The sequence below is a fragment of the Buteo buteo genome, chromosome Z, assembly GCF_964188355.1.
Source record: "Buteo buteo chromosome Z, bButBut1.hap1.1, whole genome shotgun sequence".
In the NCBI taxonomy this organism is placed as follows: domain Eukaryota; kingdom Metazoa; phylum Chordata; class Aves; order Accipitriformes; family Accipitridae; genus Buteo; species Buteo buteo.
Genome location: NC_134204.1, coordinates 76,225,038 through 76,248,262, shown reverse-complemented (window position 1 = coordinate 76,248,262; position 23,225 = coordinate 76,225,038). Strand labels below are relative to the sequence as shown.

Genomic DNA, 23,225 nt, shown 5'->3' with positions numbered 1-23,225 from the left:
CTTGTGCTCCAAACCCAAAGCACCCCTTTGCGTTCTGCTCTGCGCTGGCTTCCCTGCCCTGGGGCCACTTCCTCTCCAGCTGTTCAGCCTGAAGGTGGCTGTGTTACAAATGACAGCGTCCAGTTAGGAGAACTGTGTGAATTTGTTTTTTAAGCCAATAGCTTGGTCTCTTGCAACCAGGCAGGGTTATGGGACATATGTGTATATATTATATATATAAATATATATATGTATATATGGAGGGTAAGGCCATGAGACAGAAAATTTATTGAAATAGTGTTCAAGAACTTAATGCTTCCAAACTATTCCAGACACAGCCATATCCCTCCCGCCCTGTCCCCAAACCAGCCTCAATTAAATTTACTTTTCAAATGGTATTCTGAAAGGAAGAAAAAAAAATAAAAATCAGCTAAACAGAGGAGAGCAAGCAAATAAAAAGTTTATGGATGTTAGCTACCAACTGGCTGAAGCATCATCTAGCAAGATGAACAGTGTCAGACCATACACCCCCAAAAACACAGAGCCTCTACACTGCTAGTGGTGGGTCCACATCCCTCTCCCATGCTGCAGCTTGCAGTGAATTGTGAATTATTGCTTGGTTATAAACATCCATGTCCAAAAATACTTAGATTTTCTCTTACCTCTACTGTTCAGAGTACAGAATTAAATAATCAAGCTTTGAGAAATACAGCAGGATGTTCAAAACCAAAGGAAGTCTTTAATTCTGAGTAGGGATTATTCAATGAAAAATGGTGAGAGAAGAAAGCACATACACAATTCAGGTGGTGTAGTTTATTGAAAAAAACATCAGTGCAGCAAATTGCAAAACATGTTAAAATAACTTGGGAGTTAAAATGGTTGATGATTGCTTTGTTACTTAATTATAGTAGCTGAAAAATCAATATGCTGCTTTTCTGTAGTATTGACAACAGGAGAGGAAGACAGCTTTACCCTTTGCAACAGGTTTTCTGAATGCCATGAACACTGCAAGTCAAACCAGATCTTCCTCATTCAAGGGCTTCAGTTCCTCCTGGTGAGCTGACAGAGCTACTGTTTATGTGTAAATGCTTACAGAGGGGCAATGGGAATGACTTACTGGACACCAAGAGGAATAAATGTGGCCAGTTTAGTGAATGGTACAGGCACCAGTCTCCTGTGAATTTCAGTTCTTAATAACGTGCGGATGTGAACTAAATGCTAATACATAAAAGTAGTATTTCAAAATTAAAATACTTTTTTTTTTTTAAAAAGTTAAAAATGAAAACTTTCTTCCTGGCTGGGCTATACGCTGAAGTCAGAGAACACTTTAGAACCAATTACTGCATGTGGAGGGCCAGCAATTTTTCCCAGTTCTGCACATCCTCTTCTGTCACTTTGAGGTGGGTGCTGGGCTTATTGGAGGGAAGGGGGGTGACTTGTTTTTAACCTGTTTGTGTCTGCATTGAAGCTGATCATATCTTGCAACAGTGGATACACCATCCACAAACTTGGTCTTGTAGAGGACGTTTGCGTTGTTAAACATTCCATCCTTCAAGGATACCACAATAAACTAAAACAAACCAGAAAGCTTGAAGTTAATGCTGGCATCCAAATAAAGGCTTTAAACAACATTGGAAAAGGCTTCTAAAAGAAGGATTCCTTTTACTTTATTTGGGTAATAGCTTGGTGGCAATTCTTCAAAAAACACTCTGAATGTAACTGAAGCCCAACAGAATGTGCTGAGCAGGTTAATGACTTTTGCACAAATTTTGTAAGAATGCAGGACTTTTCATAGTCTAAAGATACTGCTCAAATTATTTTACAATACTGGTAACAAATGTTCCCCTCCTCTCCTCCATAATTGGGAAAGGCCATGTCCTACCACCAAACAGAGGTAAGTACTGCCTTTCACTCGGAGTAGTACGTTTCTTCACTTCTACAGATTTTTTCCCATGCACAGGCCATGGTGATACAGAGGTTTTTTCCACTACTGCCTGGCTTATTTCAACAGGGTCAAAAAAAAAAATTTAAAGCCCAGATTAAAGAACTCTACCAAAAAAAAAAAAATCAGGATGTGGGTCATGCCTGAAATTGATCATATCACAGATATTCTTCCCTATTACTACCTGTTTTTTAGCCACTGCAGCAACGGCTTACATGAAAATGTAATGCCTAGAAGTTTCACAGTTGCCATATCATCAGTGATAACTTCCACTTGAAGCAACTTAGAAATACACATCTCTGGAGTAAAATACTTGAACAGCTTCAACTCAGTGGCACACTGCCTCTGAAAATAATGAAGTGCATAAATAGACGATCAAAATTAGTTTCAAGATCATACCTGGGAGTGTCTGAAATGAGTATGAAGCATCTGCCCAATATTCTGGGTATGAGAGAGATCAAGGGCTGCATCCACTTCATCCAAGATGTAAATTGGGGCAGGTTTGAAGAGAAGCATGGATAAGATCAAGGACAAGGCCACCAATGATCTAACATAGAGAATAAGTAAGTTATGTTTTCTGCTCTTGTTTTAGAGGCTTTGGCTTATGAAAACAATTGTTTGGTAGTAACAAAATGCTCTCTCTAAAGCAGATTCATGCCATGAGTTCTGAAGAGACAGAATGACAGCTTCTGCCACAACTTCTGATTTCAAAATGTGAAGCCTTCTGCCAGAAATGGCAAATGTTACTTACTCTTTTATCGGAAGACCAGGTTAGTTGGGTGAGGGTATTTAAAATCATGCTGTTGCTTTACCTATTTTCAATTCTGAGTTTTGCAGTACCGTTTTTCAATGTACAGTTCTTGAAGCATGCTGTCCTTCACAAAGTTCTGTATCTCTGTCTCACCTCTTCCTAAATTCTGTGTCTACTTTTCAATTTGTTAGATTTTTCTTTAGAAGTTGAAAAGAAGCACATACCCTACACAGTACCTGTAATCACTGGAGAAGACAACTGTCACCATGACACTACTTTGACACCAGGGCAGAACTTGTCTATATAGATTTTTGAGATTACAACTCAAGGGCTGGAGCATTTAACTCAACAGCACCTCAGTACTACCTAGCATTAACTGCAGTTTTCTCACCAGTCAATTCATTTTTTGTCACTTCTCCATGGAACAAAGTCTTGTTTGTTATCATATTCCAAGTAATGCATTGTTCTAAGTCAGATTCCTATTTGAGCTAAAATGATTTAATAATGCTTTCAATATTAAGTCAGGTTGGAAGGAGACAAGAGTCCCTGACTTGACTAGGGAAAAGATTCATTTTTTGCTTTTCTGAACTATAATTAGCTAGACATATCAATTACATACACAACTGCAATGGAAAACAAACAAAAACCCCACAAAGTTCACCAACCTTTGTCCTCCACTAAGTTCTGTTAAGTTTTCCTTCCAGGTATTTCCTAAGGCAACTCTGAACTCCAGACCATCCAAGATATTCTGGGGTTTAGAGAGTGCTAGCATAGCTTTGGCTCCTGGTAGAAGAGTTGAGAAAATTGAACCAAAGTCTTCATTCACCTAGAAGTCAGACCATAAAAGATGTATGTACATGCTTTGAATCAAGAGCACAAACAGCTAAAAACTCAGTAGTAAGCTGCACGATGCTCTAGAAGCCTTGCCCAGTTTAACCCAATGACTTCTTATTTCCTGAAAACTAGCACATACAGGATAGTGAGAAAATATTAGTATATGGAACCTTGCATTTTCTCTGTACTGAAAAGAGAAGCATCACCAAGGACACCTTATACTAAACATTTTAGAAGGGTCAAATTAAAGAAATATTGGAAGGCTTCTTTACGCTATCAGCCAGGGAAATGCTTATGCCCTACCTTATAAGCACCTTATAAAAGACACACACTGGCATCGTTCCCAGTCCTTGTCTTCCCAGGATTACTTAAGCAATGCCCAGGTATTGGATGGGATGCAACTTTGTAAACATAGATTAAAATTCTCTAGGTCAAGGAATGTATCTGAGAACGCACTTATTCCACCAACTGTGATGCTTTTAAATACAATTCACTGATTTTTGCCAAACAAGATTTTGCAATGAAAAGGTACCATTTTGTCAGTGATATCTTCAGTAATTAAAAGCAACACTTCATTTGTGAGCAATTTCATCTTAGATATAATTAATCTTCTCAAAGGCCAAAAATTACAAGTTCTCCTGGTACAGCAGAAAAGAATGTGTCAAGAGCTTTCCATGTAGAAAGGGAAAGGGAAAATATTACACTTTTGTTATAGTTCATGATATGAGAGAACTAGTAAGAAAGCAGAGCACTTAGATAACAGGAACATAAATCAGCTGTTGCTCTATTCCAGTATTACCTACCCTATAAGTGACAGGAAAACTAGCCCAGGTCCACATTTTATGGGGCTACACAGAACCAGAAGATTTTAACTCTGGTCAAATACTGGTTTAAGCAAACAAAAAGAAAAATAGACTGTATTGCTGTTTTGCCTGGCTTCCATGTGAGAAACAATGACTTAAGCATGCCAGTATCTTAACTTTCCTTAAATTTTTGGGGGCACTAAAAGGGAATGGTAAAGTAGTTTTGCAGGTTTAACTCTGTCTTTACAATTCCCAGAGAACTCATGTCTTATTCTCACAAGTGAGATGAAACAGGAGAAATGAAGTGCTTGTTTTGTAATTTAAATACTAGGCAAGGGAGATTAGTTCTGAAGAAAGACATCATTTTTTTTTTTCCATGGAAATATGCAAAACAGTAATCTAAGATAAATCTGATCCTCTGCTAAAATGTGAAGATTAGATTTCAAATGTCGTACCTTTTTCCAAGCAACATATAAAGCTTCAGTTTTCTTCTGGTCAAGCTCTTCAATAGTTGCAAGAATTTTTGACTTGTCATTCTCTACAATTCTTTGTTTCCTCATTAAGTCATTGTACTGGTGCAATGAGAAGAAAAGATTGATTTCAATGAACTGTTTTGCTCAAATACATTTTGTGCTAATCTTACAGTTTCACTGTTTATCATTTTCGTAACTATGAAACAGCCATTAACCACAAGATTGAAATCCAAAGCATTCATTTAGCTGTATGCAGGATTTAAGTTTTAGGGTATTATTTGCAAATTAAAGCATTAGAATTTTCAACAGTCGGCAAAGGGGAAGACCAACATTACTCTGAAAGTTGCACTTCTTTTTCAAGTTAATCATGTTTCCATTTGCTTTTCTGTAAAAGAAAGGATGCTTCTGGAGGCTAATAGGAAGAACAGCCCAAATCTCATCATGAAACAGTACCAGAAGAGTTGAAGTGGACAATTTTGAGACAATCCTGGAATAGCCTCAAGATACGGATGAATTCGAGACAGCCCTGGAACACCTTCAAGCTATCATGTTTGAAGATGAACAGTTTTTTGATCTGCAACATTTAATAAAGTATGTAATTTTCAGATACTGTAATGGATACCACAAAGCTTGCCTAATGCTGCTGCTGCCAATTTACGATGGATGGGGGCAGGGAGGAATGAAATTATTCTTTTTACCATCCAAAGTCAAGATTATGCATAACCTAGAAAACTACTGTACAAGTGAATAGTTAAAAAATGTAAGATAAGTATAAAAGATCTAACAAATGGTTTTACTTTTGGTGTATTCAGAAATAGAACATATGAAAATATAAAGCTACGTTACACATAATACCATGTACCCAACCTGCCCAATGTTTATAGGTTAAAGCACAGAATGTTTACCCTCTCCTCTGTCTCAGCAAGCATACTTATAGCTCTTGTGTTCACGTTAATTCCCAACTTCTCTTTTTTCTCCTGCAGTTTCTGCAGCTTCTGACTTGCTTCTTTAGGACTGTTAGTTTTGAAGTCATAGACTGTATTTGGCTGACCAAAAAGTGCTTTCTCTGAAGCTATCCACTCATACTCATTCAACATTTTGGTCACCTGTAAACAAGGACATGTTAAGGCTTTTCCCCCTCGCCCCCGTTCCCAGATGTGAATTATAAATAATTGGGGGAAAAAAAAAAAAAGGCAACATCCTGAAATTACAACATTAATTCTTCTATACCAATGCAGCACAGGTGCATACCTTTACAATGCTTCATATGATTTCCAAGACTGTAGATGAAGTAAGATTTTTAGGGAGCTTTCACATATACCCATCACGTTTACCTGGACCACATTTTTTTATATCTGGACTAAGTCACTGTCACTAAATCTCAGGATTAACTCCTTTAATTAGTTACCTAATTTGTCCATATAGTCAGAACGTTCTTCTCATTGATCACATTCTCACTATGATCTACTCTCTTTTAGTCCATACTGATGAGGTCTGTTACAATTTTCAGTTTCCACCCCCTCCTCCTGGGATAAAACTTTCACATCAAGAGCTGCAAATATGACAGTGCTTATTAAGGAAAAAGGCCATTTGCTTTGCATGTGGCAAGGGAAGCAACCACTCTTGGTCACAAGATGCAAGGAAAAGCACAGTTCTGAAATACCTTGGCGGCAGCAGCAGCAGCCTCTTGTTGATGTTTGCTGATGTTGTGTTCTAATGTTTTCATCTTAAGCTGTAACTTATTATTTTGTTCTCTGTATTCTATTATCTCTGCAGATTTGGCTTTAATTGCTTTATCCTGTAACACAATTACTTTCTTTTGCTTGGCCAGCTCCTTCTGTGCTTTCTCTACAGATTCCTGAAAAGCAAATCAAACAGCGATTTATTAGTTTCTTTTAAAGGCTGGTGTTAGATAGTTGTTAGAAGAGGACACAGCAAGGAAAGAGAAAAAATTCACATGTGGTAACGAAGCCAAAAAATAACTAGCTAGGCTGAACACAATTGAGGGCTGGGAGGAAAGTCCAAACAACAAAATACACATTTTAATTTGAGCTTTAGGGAATTGTATCTTCAGTAACATCAAAACAGATCATGAAACACAGTATTCACTTTTACCTGTGTCTTAGACACCTCAGCTGCCATAGCATTAACTTGCTCCTGGTAGGATTTGATTGCTTTCTCTGCAGCTGCTATCTGTTGTCCATAGGAAGCCTGTTCTTGTTTTAGCTCTTCAAGTTCCAGAACTAAAGCTTCAACTTCCTAGAGAGATGTTTTCCAATTTATTACAGTTAAATACAAAGAATTAAGATTCAGTTTGACATAGTAAATGCTACAGAAGATTAACAGTACCCATTCTTCAGCAAGGGGGCAATCTCACAAAAAAAAAAAAAAAAAAAAAGCATCAGCAATTTCTGTGTCAGTGACTACAGAGTAATATATTACGTTCCAAAACTGACAGTATTAAAACTTCATCAGAATCAAACTTTATGATTACTGCAACCGCTTTCAACATTGAGAAATTGCCAACAAAGCTTAAGTTTTACCTGCTGCTTTTCTTTCATTTGTTTGCTTGAAGCATCTGCGTTTTTCTTGGCACCATCTAGTTTCTGCTGGGCATTTTTTAGTTCTTTTTCATATTCTGCTTCTGCATTTTTCATTTTGTTCTCTAATACCTTGTATTTATTTTCTGCTTTCTTTTGGGTCTCTTCGGTTTTCTTTAATGTCTCTTCACACTCCACTGAATGAAGAAGTACAGTACTGAGATTGAACATTGTTCTTATCGTTAAATTTACATCCTGAACTCCAACTGAATAAATCTGTCTGCCTCTAACAGAAAAAAGTGGTTGTATGTTTGCTAGTTACTGAAGTCAGCAATTTCAGTGATTTTTCTAAGACAGTGTGCTGTTGTTACCAGTATGAATAGGGCACCAAATAGACAACCAGTCATTAAAATTAATGAATATAAGCCCTTTTTCTTTTTTTGACAGGAGCAAGTATATGCCAAATTACATGATCAAGTAATTAATCAGATGGCTACCTAATTAAGCTATCACCTCATCCCTAGAATAGTATGTCTATAAACATATAACTTCTGCCCATCTTTTTTATTTAGATGTTTTACTTACTGCTGCATTTGCTTCCTTTTACATTTTTCCTTAGCTATATGAACAGTACTTTCCAATGCTTTCTTGTTAGGCAAACTATTTATATTGCTAACCTTAAATATCTACAGAAACAGATGGCTTGGAAAAAACAAAGATAACTCAAATATGGGATTAAATCAATTTTAAAACTTCCCTGAAAAACTGTATTTCCTTTTATTATGAATTATATAAAACAATAAGCATATAACCCTTACTACAGGAGAATGACCAACCTTATGGAATCACCTCCATGCAAGTCTATTCTGATTCTGTATTTGTTACATATTCCAAAATATAAAGCTAGTATTTTCAAAGCAAAAAATATTTTTTTCTTAAGCAAAGATTCTACTACTCAAACAGCCAAATATCCATCTCATTCTCAGCCACTAGCTTTCAGTTAAAAGATTAAGAACACATTTGTCACCAATGGTTTTCTTCAGGGCAAGCAGCTCTTCCTCTTGTTTGTGATAAGCGCTTTGACAAAGCTTCGTTTGCAACAGCTCTGCTTCCTCAGACTTCATCTCCCACTGCTGCTTCAGTTGCCGGTACCTTTGAAGACAGTAAGGATATACACTGCTATAGTGAAGGGTACCCAGCACTTCAGTTTGAAGTGTTTACAGAAATAAGTAGATACTGAAATAAGTAGATAAATACTTATATTCCCATTCTAATATGAGATAAATGATTGACGGTTGGACAAATAAGCTTAAATGCATGAAAGTCTGATACAGTTTCTTTAATAGTAATTGTGAATTTTGTAGGTATGCAAGTTATTATATATGTAACTCCTGGTTATGTAGCCATGATATATTAAAAAGAAACAAATGCAACACATGGAATTTGGCAACAATTCAGAGTTCATGTTTTTCCAACCAGCAGCATGACAGATGCTAGGCTGAAGCATTAAAGAAAAAAATATCTAAAAGCAAAACTTGTTTCTTCCTTTTGGTCATATTTCTGAAAGTCTATTACAACTCAAAACAATTTGAAAAATAAATCCAGCTGGTAGATAGCATATTACACAACACTATACCTCCTTACGGGATTTTTACAGAACTGACTAAACATATCTTTATATTCCATCTTTTTAAAAAGATCTTCAGTAATTGACTAGCTGAAAATCAAATACACTTAAAATTATTTAATTTAAATCCTTACAGCAGTATCACTCAGATATTCTCCTTTAGTATCTTTATATTTTCTTGGAAGAAAAATAATAGCTATCACAAATTGTAATTCTGTATGGGTATTACAAAATATGGCTGGAACAGATCCATTCTTCAGTGGACTTCATGAAACTTTGGAAAACTTCAAGTGATTTCAAGTAGACTTCATTGTATGCTTTTTTTTTTCCTGTATTACCCAAAATAAAGTTTTCTTGCATATGTTGTCTAAAACCTAAATTTGCTTGTTGATTGCTATACTTAAAAATTAAATTTGGGGGAGGGTGAGAGGTATGAGGGAGAAAGGGAAAAATTTTCTGCACATTACATTCTCAACAGGCCCTACCCCTTCCAAAAATACTTCTTTATATTACATTTACTCAGTCATATAAGAGAAACGATAGACACTTTATAGGGCAAACCTTACTTTTCAGCAACACTCTTCAGGATTGCCAGCTCATTCTCTATAGTCTCAAGTTCAGTTTCCTTTGTCCTGAGTTCTACTGCAACATCTTTCATTTCTTGAATTTTAGACAATATTGGTGCAGCCTGTGCACATGCACCTGTTCAATGAAAAAAAAGCAAATTGGAATTAGACTAGTGGATTCATCACTGCCAAATAGCAAATTCTGAGTGTTAATAATGATGCAGATTGATGATTTGTGTTAGTTAGAAAACAGAAAGGCAGCTAGGCTAAAGTTACAGTAGTTCTCAGTGGAGAAAGACTACCTCCTCCGTTATAGAATTTAGTTCTGCACACTTTGAATACTACACATGCATTTCTTGTGAAATCAACTAACTTTTCATAATTTATGAATTACCTCACATTAATTATGAATTACTTCAAAAAGTGCTTGAATTCAAAGCACTTCTCTTTCCAAGAGGATTATATAGCCAAGTAAGATTTACATATTTAAAATCTAAACTACTGTATGCAAATAGTTTGCCATTAATTTTTTCTTAGTCTAACCAATCTTATTTCAACTCAAGACTAACAAATCTTTGCTCAAACGGGTATTATCTCCAGTATAAGACTAAACAAAAAGGTTACTGTTCATTTTTATAAAAAACATGCAGAGCAGTAAAGAAATCAACAGACACACTGTATTATAATATAAATAAAATCAGCAATTGCCTCCATGCAGAGTGCCCTGGGGGTCAAATATATCTCCATCAAATGTAACACTTCTCGTCATTATCCTTTTGTCAAAGGTCACTTTCTTAGCATTTTCCATGTTATTACAGACCAGTGTTGTTCCAAAGACATATTCCATTGCTTTCTGCAGTTCCAAGTCATATCCAACTAGAGAAAGGGCTAAATCCAAGTTATCACGACCAGCCTAGAAATCAAATGAAATGCAATTAGTATGCCTTAAGTTATAAGAATTTTCAAATTTAATTTGTCTTCTCTTGATAAAAATACTTTCTAAAAACATCATTATGCTTTAAAATTATTTCAGTTAAAAGTGGAATATCCATTTAAACATCACATAGCTGGAAGGATACAAAGGAAAAAAATCAGGATACCCTCAATCTCTGTAGAAATTCTTATTAGCATAACCATTAAGACACCCATGTTTTTAGCAAAGAAACAAAGTTAAAAAGGTACACAAGCAAAATAGTGTAAATAGCATGTTTATTTACATACCAAGCTTTGGGCCAACTTGACCGTGTCTTGTCCAACACACCTGGCTGAAATGTTGTTTAGTGGAATGATGGTGTATCGATGCTTTAGTTCACCCTTTTCTAAAAGCTTTTTGCCAGTAACCTCAAACGAGAAGAATTACAAAGCATACCTGAATAGATAACTGATATTGTAAAGTAAGACAATAGGGCACTGCAAGAGGAATATTTTATTGCCCATAACTATGCATGACTCTCTTAACCTAATTTAAACACGTACATGGGTCCAAACCACCTCTTAAGCATTCAGTAACAATGCACACGCTCACTAACCCTGAATCACACGACCTCATCTCAACATTCAGAGATCTGTATTAAAGTAATAAACATACCTCTGTGTCCACAATAATGTTATAGAGTTTCCCTCCAGCCACCGCTTCTAGGGCTTTTGCTTTGGATAGATCTTTCACAGTGATAAGAGACACAACAGGGCCTTTCACATGGTTTCGATTCCAATTTTTTTCTGGATCTCTTAAAAAAATATTTAAATTATGGTAATCACATTTGTCTCTGTGTCACAGATCTTAAAAAAATTATGTTTAAAAACTCATACTGCTTATTATACTAATATAAGAAACTCTCAATTCTATCAGGAAAAAAAACCACAGAAAATGGTTAAACTAAAGACTTCAGGGCAAGAGACTTCCCAATAAAGGGTCAGTTGCAAAGTCATTAAAAGAATGTCCTTCCTGATTTTGGTATAATTTGTTAACACAAGTTTCAAATTTTACTATGGGTTCTATTATTAGCACTGCTATAGGAATATATTCAGACTGATTATTACACAACCAAATAAATCTGGGGATATATATATTTGATTGGTGGAGACAGATACAATGTTGACCTCCACAGAGCATGTCTACTCAGAGCCCTGAGGGAGGACTCTGAAAAGTAATGATTCTATGGTTTTAGCTACTATAGTTGAGTTATGGCTTGCAAACCCCATCATACAAAACTTCTAAATTACAGTGATTTTGATAAGGCTGTCATTTAAAAATGACTGTATCACTTTCCCTGCTGCCCATTAATTCAGCCAACATTTCCTGATTCCCCGCTCACCCTCCTCCGCCCCTTGCATTGCAGCTAAGATAGTCATTGTTCACTGGCACTACAAGGAAAGCAACAGCTAAGCAATTGATGGAATTATGCTGTAAGTCCCATAAGCCATGCTTCAAATGCCCCCAAAAGCACTTTCAAATGTCTTTCAGGATCACACTGAGATCTTACTTGTATTCAAAATGTAGATGAGGAAACTTTGCCATTAAGCCTTCATACAATTCTCTCAGCCGGCTGATGTCATGAGTCAATGCCTTCTTTCTTGCTAAAAGGGCTGCTTCTTTCTCTTCTTAAAGAGTTGAACACAAGCAGTAGACAAACAGCCAGAGCACAGAAATCTATTAGCTTAATAATTGGTATGCTACACTGCTTATCTACATATATGTAGAGAACACTTAATTGAAAGACTTTCTAAAATTCTTTGTAAATTTCCAGTTTAGACAAATTAACACCATCACAATACCAAACATGCAAAGAGTTTAAAGTCTAACGTGCTTCTCTGAATGTCATTCTGGAATATCAGTTTACAGTTTTGCGTAGCTTCTGCAACAAATGTTACCTGGAATGAAAAACAAACTTTAAGAAGTGTTTTAGGTAGGGAAAACCAGGAAGAAATAGGAAGGTTCATCCCTATAAATTTTAGATGGAATTTAAATTTTCCATTAAACTTTAAAACATTCAGCTTCAAGTTTATAAAATAAAATTATTTTAAACTATTTTCTGTGGAAGGCAAGAGCTTGCAGAGCTTTGACCAGAGAAATTTCTTTGTGCGTGAAAGCAGCACACTTGGGTTTTCAGTTCCTCCTAGTATTAGGTCTGGCTAGGATGGACTTAACTTTCCCCATAACAGCCCTCATAATGCTGTGCTTTGTGTTTCTTTTAGAAAGGTGTTGATAAGACACTAGTATTTTGGCTACTGCTGAGCAGTGCTCCCAAAGCATCAACGCTGTCCCTCCCATCCCCCTCCAAAGGCCAGTAGGCTTGGAGTAGGCAAGAGGTTGGGAGGGGACATAGCCAGGACAGCTGACCCAAGCAATATCCCATACCATATGGAGGTGTGCTCAGCAATAAAAGCTAAGAGAAAGGAGGAGGGGTGGGGGCATTCATTATTAAGGCATTTGTCTTCCAGAACAGCCGCTACACATACTGAGGTCCTACTTCCCAGGAAGTAGCTGGACATCACCTGCTGATGGGAAGCAGAGAGTAAATCTTTTTGTTTTCCTTTGCTTCTGTGTCTGATAGAGCCAGTTCCACCTGGCTCCAAGATGGACCCACTGCTGGCCAAGGCTGAGCCCATCAGCTGCGGTGGTAGTGCATCTGCGGTAATGTATTTATAATAAGGGTAAAAACTGCTGCACAACAGTACGTGGGAGAGGGGAGTGAGAATATGTGAGAGAAACAACCCTGCAGACAGCAAGGTCAGTGAAGAAGGGGGAGAAGGTGCTCCAGGCGCCCGAGCAGAGATTCCCCTGCAGCCCGTGGGGAAGACCATGGTGAGGCAGGCTGTGCCCCTGCAGCCCAGGGAGGTCCACAGTGGAGAAGGTATCCACCTGCAGCCCATGGAGGACCCTACACCAGAGAAGGTGTATGTGCCCTGAAGGAGGCTGTGACCCTGTGGGAAAAACGTGTTGGAGCAGGCTCCTGGCAGGACTTGTGACCCCACAGGGGACCCATGCTGGAGCAGTCTGTTCCTGAAGGACTGCATCCTGTGGAAAGGAAATGCACAAAGGACCCACGCTGGAGCAGTTCATGAAGAACTGAAGCCTGTGGGAAGGACCCACATTGGAGAAGTTCATGGATTACTGTCTCCCATGGGAGGGACCCCACGCTGGAGCAGGGGAAGAGTGAGGAGTCCTGCCCCTGAAGAGGATGCAGTGGCAGAAACAACGTGTCATGAACTGACCGCAACCCCCATTCCCCCTCCCCCTGCACTACTCAGGGGGATGAGGTAGAGAAAATCAGGAATGAAGTTGAGTCCAGGAAGAAGGGAGGGTGGGAGGAAATTGTTTTAAGGTTTGCTCCTATTTCTCATTATCCTACTCTGATTTGATTGGTAATAAATTAAATTAATTTCCCCAAGATGAGGTTGTTTTGCCCGTGACAGTAATTGCTGAGTGATACCCTGGTCCTTATCTCAACCCACAAGACCTTCATCACATTTTCTATCCCCTGTCCAGTTGAGGAGGGGGAGTGAAAGAGCAGCTTGTTAGGCACCTGGCAGCCGGCCAAAGTCAATCCACCACACTTCTATATTCCTTTTCAGATTCCCCCAAAATTATGCACCACAAGTCTGTACAGACCTTCATAGTTCAGCATCTTCATTTGGATCTCCAGTTTTTCTTTTGTTTTTCTGACAGCTTCAAGTGCTTCTTGGTCTTTCTTGTAGCCTCCATCCATCTTTTTAACTTCATCTTGTTTTGTCTTTAATTCTTGCTGTGCATAATTCAACTTCATTTGAGCCTGTAAGTAGTAAGAAAATATGGAATCAGAAGATCTTCAAAGAGAATCTTGCAGGTGCAGCTTTAGAACACTTGCACTAACAAGGCACTGGTATAATTTGTAAAAGTTTCCACTGGTTGCAGAAATGTCAAAAAGCAGCCTTGGCTTTTGAAAGTAAGGGAAGAGGTGATTTGGAAATAAAAGCATAAATCATGTATTTGAATGCAATAACTCATATTAGCACATGAACAGAGTCTGAGAAGAAACAAGGTAAAATAATGTGGTACACAGCTGTCCTTGTTATTTTCCCCAAGAGTTTTCGTCAAGTTTTATCTCTTAAGTGAGACAAGCAAAGTGCACTTTCAACTTTGAAAATTTAAATTCCACTGTAAGAATAACCCCAGCAGAGGTTTTCTATCTTAAGACAAAAGAATTAGCGTCTGTTTCAGTTGTGTGACTAGCACACAATTTAACTACGGAGAAAAAAGTTTCTTCTGAACTCTCCATTCACAGTTTCAGGCATCTTTATTTTGATTCCATTAAGTTTTACTGTAGAAATCTCTATAGTATAAATGCATATATCATGGACAGCAGTCTTAATTTCCTCCTACCCCATACCGTCAGTCATTTGAGTACTCTGAGTCCTACTTTATGTGTCAAATGCCAGTTTCTATACTTCCACAGAACAATATTATAGCTTTTCCCTATTTATCTTTATCTGTGCAAGGATTTTTTTTTAATAACTTTTTTATCAAAAAGTCACGTTAATGCATATGCCAACTTGTAAAATATCTTGCATAGATATTCTGCAAATCTCTTCGGTGACCTTTCAAGAGTGTGTCATCTGGTTTTCAGACAATTTTCAAAAGAAGCAGGAAGGCTAGCCTGAGACAGGCAGAGCTTTTATTCTTACCTGTTTAGCTTCTGTTACTGCTTTGCTGATTTCATTTTTGCAGGTCATCATCTGCCCAGCAAGAGTAGCTTCTTCCCCGTCATCATTGCTGGACAAGCCAGCAGACACAGCATTAAAATGCTGTTGGGCTGCAGCTAAAGCATCTGCATCTTTTTCACTTGCTTCCTGTAAAGCACTTAGTTCTTTCTCTATCTTCTTTAGTTCTTTCTCCTTTGACACTAATGCTTCAGAATCCTTCAACAAAACAAAGAACAAAAACAAAAAAAGGAAGAGAGAACCTGAGTCCCACTAACTTTAAATTCATGTTGTTTAGATGAGGAGCTATGAATACTTTCATCAGCTACATTCTATGACCCCTTCTTTGTCAGATTCTGTGATCTTACAATTTGTCTTTACCTGTTTTAAAGTGTGTACTTGCCCCATGAATGCACTGAAGACCTACAGAAGGATGAAATACAGGAAGAGATGACAACTGCCCAAGAACTAGGAGAAATAGCTCTTTCTTCCCAATATCTAAATGTGAAGTATTCTTCAGTGCTCCTCTTGCATAAAAAAAACACCATCAACTGTCAGAAATACACAATGTAGAAGTTTCTCCTATAATTTTAAGAATAACACATGTCCAGAGACCATAATACTTTTGAAGCTATAGGGATCTCTCCTGAGCTTAACAAAGGCTGGCAACCATAAAGAGTTGCACTCCCTTTGTGTATGCATCACAGTTGTTTCTAATGGGAACCTACTACCCATGCCGCACAAATCAAACAATGAGCTTACCATTTGTTTCTGCTTTCCTGATGTAATTCTTGCCAATCATAGAATTATTCTTATCATAATAGGTGAGGAAAAACAGCTGTCCCCCTCAACCTGAATTAATTTAGTGTTTAAAGAAAATTATATACAAAGGTCTTACCTCCTGCATACTTTTTACCAGTTCTTTGTACTTAATCTCTTCACTTCTTAAGTTTTGCTTGTTGAGATCAAGGGCACTTTGTGCTCTAGTATTAACTCTTTGACTTTCTGAAAGAGCATTTTCCAGTGAACAGAGCATACCACCAACTTCCTACGATCAGAAATAAAGGAAATTTAATTTAGCCTAAGAAATTGATACAGTATTTGTAATATTTCATCTTCTGTTACAGCTATTTGTAGAAGAGAGAAATATCTGATTGAGCAGGCAGTTAGACTCCAATGCAAACAGGCCAGAACATCTCTTCTCTCTGAAATCCAAACTAACTTGAAGCTGCTACTGAAGACTCACATCATCCTGTATCATGGGACACCGTCCCTGTAAAAAAGCTACATTTAGCTATCCAAAGACCCTATGGGCCATCCTGTATTTAACCAAATTTACTGCCCCCAAAACTGAGGTCAGTACTGATTTTTGTTGAACAGGAGTTTCCTACTTGAAGAGTATTTCTTTTGAGACATCAACAAAAAGGGAGAAAAAAAAATCTCTGGCAAAACATGACAGCAAACAGTTTCTATTCTTGTTATTGTTCATTTACAGCAATTGGAAGTAAATAATTTCAGACAAAAGAAAACTTTAAATGGATGTCTTTTAGACAATGGCTAAGAATGACAATGGGCAGTGTATAAGCTAAACAACCCAGAAGAATATAAAATTTCATAGAATCATAGAACGGTTTAGGTTGGGAGGGACCTTAAAGATCATCTCGTTCCAACCCCACTGCCACGGGCAGGGACACCTTCCACTAGATCAGGTTGCTCAAGGCCCCATCCAGCCTAGCCTTGAACACTTCCAGGGCTGGGGCATCCACAACCTCTGGGGAACATGTTCCAGTGCCTCACCACCCCCACAGTAAAGAATTTCTTCCTAATATCTAATCTAAATCTACCTGCTTTCAGTTTTAAACCATTACCCCTCATCCTATCACTACAATCCCTGATGAATAGTCCCTCCCTGTCTTTCCTGTAGGCCCCCTTTAAGTACTGGAAGGCTGCTATCAGGTCTCCCTGAAGCCTTCTCTTCTCCAGGCTGAACAGCCCAACTCTCTCAGCCTGTCCTTGTAGGGGAGGTGCTCCAGCCCCCTGATCATTTTTGTGGCTCTCCTCTGGACCTTCTCCAACAGGTCCATGTCTTTCCTGTGCTGAGGACCCCAGAGCTGGATGCAGGACTCCAGGTAGGGTCTCACGAGAACGGAGTACAGGGGCAGAATCACCTCCCTCTACCTGCTGGCCATGCTTCTTTTGATGCAGCCCAGGATGCCACTGGCTTTCTGGGCTGTGAGTGCACAAGGGTATATTATCTGTAAAAATAATTCCCTTCTCATATAGCTCCTTGTATTCAGATATTCAGACAAGCAGGACTCTGTTCTCACTCACCTCATCTCTTTTCTTTTCCATCTCTGCAATTTCTTCATCCAGTTGCCTGACCTTCGTTTCACTTTCAGCTACTGATTCCCGAAGCGTCTCTACATTAGCTTCCATTTCCTTTAATACTTCAGCAGAGGATACATTTTTTTCTTCAGCCAGAACAAACTGATGAGCTATACAGAGACGGCTTAAATATTCAATCCCTCGTATCACTTTTTGGTATTCTAGATAGCATGATCGTTCCTGAAAAGACACCAATACCAAAAAACCTCTAAAATTTCATGGAAAAATAATACGAAGTAGGGCTGTTGTAGAAATCTAAGCACTTCTGCTAACATTAACATTTGCAGATAAGAGGAGGGATTCTCCATGTTAAGTAATATAATCAGTATTGTACATTGCAGGCCTGCTTAGGAAAATTTTAGATAAAACAATACTCATACAATTGATTGTACAACTAAGATATCTTTTTATTTTCTATTTTTATCTAGCTCTCTTGTTTTCTTCCTTCTCCCTACACTCCCCTCTGTGATCTCCTGGAAGTCCTGCACGTCACATTTTCTGTATTCAGACAAAAGATAAAATTTCGCTCTCTTAAAAGATTCTAAAAAGCTTGAAAACATGCTACTGTTTTAGCAACCACATACTGGTTCAGGGTAGCTGAAAGTACTTTTTCAGTACTTTAAGGGCCCTACCACTCTTATTCTTCCATACCTCTTTCAGTTTCTGTAAAGCTGGAGTGATCTCCTCATTTAAGACCTGAAACACAAAACAGAACATTTATACTCCGATTTTTAAAACTCTTAGATGTCTAAGCATGAATACCTCGTTCCAGGTGCAGAAATGAAATATTCTACACGTTAAAAACCACACTCTACTAGTTACTCAGTTATCTTTAACAAACATAAAAGAAAGTGTACTTTCCAATGTGTAGTACCATTTCAATTTCTTTCAGTTTGGCTTCCTTCTTCTCTATGGTTTTCTGGACAGCTGCTTTCTTGCATTCATACATGCTAGTACCAGCTGCTTCTTCAATCATAGCTAAAATCTAAAAGAAAACAATGCAACAAAAAGTTGATGTTTCTTCTTCTGTTAGACAGGTTCAACTCAGAACTGAGTTGAACATCTCATCTCCCTCCAACACCTTTTTTTTTTTTTTTTGCCCACTCTGCCCTTGATTTTTGTCATTCAAAACAAATCAGTAAAACTTCAGACAAAAAACTCCCACAACTTTCTTACCTCTGGTGGCTTCATATTTAGAACTTTGGTAATTCGTCCCTGGTGACAGACAGATAAAACAATGGTGTCTGTTTTTTACTACTGCATGTACATAAACAAACAAACAAAAACCACCAATAACCCAAAACCCCAGACCCCCCAAAACCCACTCATTTTTATATGTTATATTATAAGCTCAAACATTATTTTCTTTTTTTTTTTTTGCTACAGCTGTAGTCATATGTTTGAGTTATGGCCTAACTGTGGTGATACTGCTCAATTTATGGTTTAATATGATGCTTTGTCCTCTAAGGAGGACTATTAGTCAATAGTTTCACTATGTAGGCCTGCTTACTTTGTATAAACAATGCATAAAAAGGAAATATCCTGCTCCAGAAGGCTCTGAAGGCTGGATGATTGCCAAAGAAGCATGAACTAGAGGAAAAGTAAAGGTAGCAGAGGGAGATCATGACCACTGACTCAATTCAAGACTGGAAAGACTTGCCCCCCCCCCCCACCTGCAAGGAGCATGCTTGCTAATTTATATAGCAAGCAAGGCAAATTTAAATATAACTAACCAGTAGTAGATGAGATGGTGACTACTAACCAATGAACATAAATTTAGATGGGTTTTTACTAATCATGTAACAGAATAAATACATTGCAGTTCTTTGGCACGGTGTGCTAACTTTGTGGAATTATCACCTAGCACCCATCTTTGTGTAAAGGTGAAATAAATAAATATCTTGGGTCTGTGTGTAAGATTGGCTTACTGCACACTGTGTATTGAACTTAGCTTTCGGGACAACATAAGGATAATCTAGTTTACTCAATTGTTTTGCTCTTGAAAGTTCAAACAAGCACTTCTTCAGGCAGCAAGCTTGAAATGGCCCTTCTCTCTCATTTTACTCATCCTCCAAACACCTGATTACATCTTAAAGGAGTAAGAGTCTTACTGAGTTGCTGTTGTTGAACAAGCTCTTAATCATAAACTGGCTTTTTGGACATTTACCCCATATGTAACTAGGGGGAAGCAGGATAGAGGCAAAACTGCGTCCCCCCACACCTCCCACCACAAGTTGGGACAGTTCTGTTTGAAACTGTAAATCCTGCTCTGTTTTATTATTCCTTGCAAATATTTCAGAGATCTGTCTAGTCCCTGTGTTGATGTTTTTAAGGGTCTTTTCAATTGGTCATCTCTTCCTTTGTTAGTTGTGATTTTAGAAGGCAGGCATATCAACTTCATTCAATATTGTCTAGCATGGAACACACATAATAGGAAAAAAAAAATCTCTCTTTAGCCTAATAATAAAAGCAACACCTACCTGTTAAAGAGACAAAAAGGAAAATAAAATTGGAATATGTTTTAGAAAAAGCTCGCTACATGAGGGCTACATGAGGTCTTGTGCTACAAGACATGTGTTTCAGGGCCAAACTATGCTGTACTGAAAATCTTAACCACTTAACAGACATTTTTTTACTTAATAAGAAGTTGCTTTTCTCTGATTAGGAACTTAAGTGTTCTTCCACTATCTAACCTGCCTCAAATTTACTGCAACTTCTATCTTTTGGGATTTTATAAAGATGCACACAATAACCTGCATAATGAGGAAGTGAGGGTTATTGACATTGAGTCCAACAGAACGGAAGAGATCCTGCACGCGAGAGCTGGTAGCATTCACACCATTGATGAGATACCTATTTCTACCTCCAATGACAACCTGGAGAAGGAAAAGAAATGGAAGAAACTTTAAGTGATTTTAAAATGTCTTGATATTATTAGAATATAAACTGTAATAAAGAATAAAAAATCTGAGCAAATCCCATATATTTTATCTTTGCATACGCATATATATGCATACCATATAGAACATCAAAACACATCTTGCTGGACTGAAGAGACATTTAAAGTACCCAATTAAAAGATAAGAAAGATCAGTCATTGAGGGCAATACCGACAAGAAATTTTCCAAACTCCACAAGATTTCACTTTTGGGTTTGTTTTGTTTTGTTTTAAACCTTGGAAGACATCTTCATCACAAAGATAAAGGTTCCTTTGTTCTTTGAGACCAAATTTAACACACAGTTCAGACATTAAGAGGAAAATGTGAAAGCAGACAAAAAAGCCCCAAAATATAAAATTATGAGTTGCTTTAGGAACATTATTTCATTTTCATTATGTTTCTGTGCAAGTCCATTGAAAACATTATTGATATAATACATTTAACAATATTTTAAAATATTAGTACACTGGATCTACTTCTACAGTTTGTGTTACTAACCACACTGTAGAAGCATTGCTTCACTTGCAAAAACTCAGAGACTTTAAAAATTACTTTTTTTTTTTCCTTGAAAAGTCACTCTGTTGAGCATGGTAAAAAAGTATATAGGCTACTAACCAACACAGCTATTAAAGACTCACCTGCCTACTGACGGTGATCTCATCACTAGCTTCAAATCCCAGTGGACTTAGTTTCTTGTTAGAATTATCAAAGGTAATAGACACAGTTGCTTTACTAATTCCAGCTTGCCCATTTTTATAAACTAGATCTTGCAGATTGGAAGCTCGCACCTAAATCCATGGAACAGATAAATACATTTTTGAAAGAAATTCATGACACAGCTTCAGTGCGCTACTGTAGGTTTTAGAGAAATGAATGGAAAAAATACAGATCTAGCTGCAGATTTAAGAGTTCACGTGAGAAACTGACATAAGGGAGCTGCAAGGTGCTAGCATTGTAAAACCGCAGGCAGAGTGTGCCAGTCTAGTTTTAGTGAGCCAGCTAATTTTTTCTGCATGAGATTTCTGACAAAAACTGAATAGATGTTTAGGGGGGAAAAAAAAAAAAAAAAAAGTCAGATGACTAGTTCAGTCACCAGTACATTTACTTAAAGAGCATTTATTATTTGTAACACAGTTCACAGGGAAATATATCAGAAAGTGTTCCTTGGAGGTCTGCTGGATTTGTCTACAACTGGAGGGGTGGGGGAAGAAATAAAAAAATCACCCGAAGACAAAGAGATTCAAATTGATGTCAGAGCACACAATTTTTTTAATACGAGTAAAGCAGATATATCATCTTTTAAATAGCAGGCATTGCATGGCCAAATTTTAAGATGCAATCCAGAAGTGAAAAACTTTTTTTATTGTAATAAACTTTGTAAAAAACTTTGTTTATTACAAACAAACAATTTAGTGCCTTTAGCTGTAAAAGATCTTCAGCTTGAGGTTGCTACCTTTTAAGTGGGTATTTTTAGCCCAATGCTCTAAGCTGAACACTTTGAGCTACTGTAGTATATTGGTGAAATTGTAATTCAGTCTTAATTTAAGAATAAGCAAGAATGACAGACACACAGTTTCATGTACTGAAAAATCTATATAAATAAAACTAATTTTTTTGATAGAAGCACCACTTCAGGTCTTCCACTGGAGATTACTCAAGAGAGTAATATGAAACGTTGCTGACAGAAGAAAGACCTTTCTAAAATGTTCCCTCTCTCTTTACCTGTGTCAGATTGCTGATTCCCAACAGGAAGCAGATTGCATCCAAGATATTGGATTTGCCACTACCATTCAAGCCAGTAATGGCATTGAATAATGGGTCAAAGCCACAAATTTCAGTCCTCTGAGCATAGGATTTAAATCCTTCAAGGACAATTGACTTGATGTACATCTTCTCTAGGTTCCTAAGTAAGCAGGCGAAGTATTCTTCCCAACAGTATGCACAAAGGTATCTGGATTATAATCCTACATATTTCAAAGAAAAAAAGAAAAAAAGAAGCAAACAAATCAAACTCCATGCGAAATAAACAGCTAATTTTACCAGAAAGTTGAAAGAACACATGACTTTGACAACAAAAAGATTATACATTTATAAAGGGAAAGTTCCAAGTAGACCCCAGATCCAGGAAGCATCCGAACAATGCTTCAACTTTTTTAAGCGACGTGACTTTACACAACTTCCATCACGACACCTGTATGAAGACTGTGGTATAACCCTGGTTTCTCACAAAGCCGGCCGTTCGTCCATCAGCCAGCACGGGAAGGGCCCGGATCTTTCAGAACCCAGCAGAAGGAGAGACTCCCTTTCCAGCCTGCAGGACTACTACCTGCTCAGCCCCACCGCACCGCAGCGCCGAAGCCCAGGAAAACGACGGCCTCGGCTCTGAGGCGCCGTGAACACAGCCCTACCCCCGCCCTTGCCCTTGCCCCTGCCGCCGCCAAAGCGCCTGCCCCCACGTTCTCGCCGACGGTGCCGCGGCTCCCCACAGCCCTGCGGGTTACCCCTGCCAAGCGAGCCCTCGCTGGCGGCTCTGACGCCGAACATCAGCCGGGCCCAGCGCACCGGCCGCGGGTGGGCCCCTTCCCCAAGCCCCGGTGCCTCACCGCCGGCGCCGCTCCAGCCGTCCGGCCCGATTCAACTTTGGCGCCGAGAGTCGGCGGCCGTTAGAGGAAGCGCCTGCTCGCGGTTGGTTGCCGCGCTGCCTGCC

The 23,225-nt window shown here is 38.2% G+C and overlaps 1 protein-coding gene across 4 annotated transcripts; it reads right to left on the bottom strand.

The window, feature by feature from the left end:
• Positions 1 to 170: 170 nt before the first annotated feature.
• SMC2 (structural maintenance of chromosomes 2) lies at positions 171 to 23,225 on the bottom strand. 4 transcript variants are annotated; one of them, XM_075019399.1, is made up of 25 exons: positions 23,122 to 23,225; positions 22,241 to 22,482; positions 21,157 to 21,306; positions 20,333 to 20,455; positions 18,756 to 18,794; positions 18,454 to 18,564; positions 18,231 to 18,275; positions 17,526 to 17,759; positions 16,093 to 16,242; positions 15,180 to 15,413; positions 14,128 to 14,287; positions 11,999 to 12,116; positions 11,104 to 11,242; positions 10,737 to 10,856; positions 10,224 to 10,428; positions 9,516 to 9,651; positions 8,350 to 8,474; positions 7,326 to 7,519; positions 6,898 to 7,041; positions 6,446 to 6,640; positions 5,688 to 5,888; positions 4,765 to 4,881; positions 3,338 to 3,498; positions 2,321 to 2,468; positions 172 to 1,549 (listed from the first exon to the last, which is right to left on the bottom strand). In XM_075019399.1, exons 2-25 carry the CDS (start codon positions 22,406 to 22,408, stop codon positions 1,370 to 1,372), a joined length of 3,597 nt encoding a protein of 1,198 aa, XP_074875500.1. In that variant the 5' UTR covers positions 22,409 to 22,482; positions 23,122 to 23,225; the 3' UTR covers positions 172 to 1,369. The 4 variants fall into 4 exon arrangements, with proteins under 4 accessions (XP_074875498.1, XP_074875500.1, XP_074875499.1 ...); XM_075019398.1 differs by having other exon boundaries at positions 23,020 to 23,129; XM_075019397.1 differs by lacking the exon at positions 23,122 to 23,225 and having other exon boundaries at positions 171 to 1,549; positions 11,999 to 12,113; positions 22,241 to 22,424.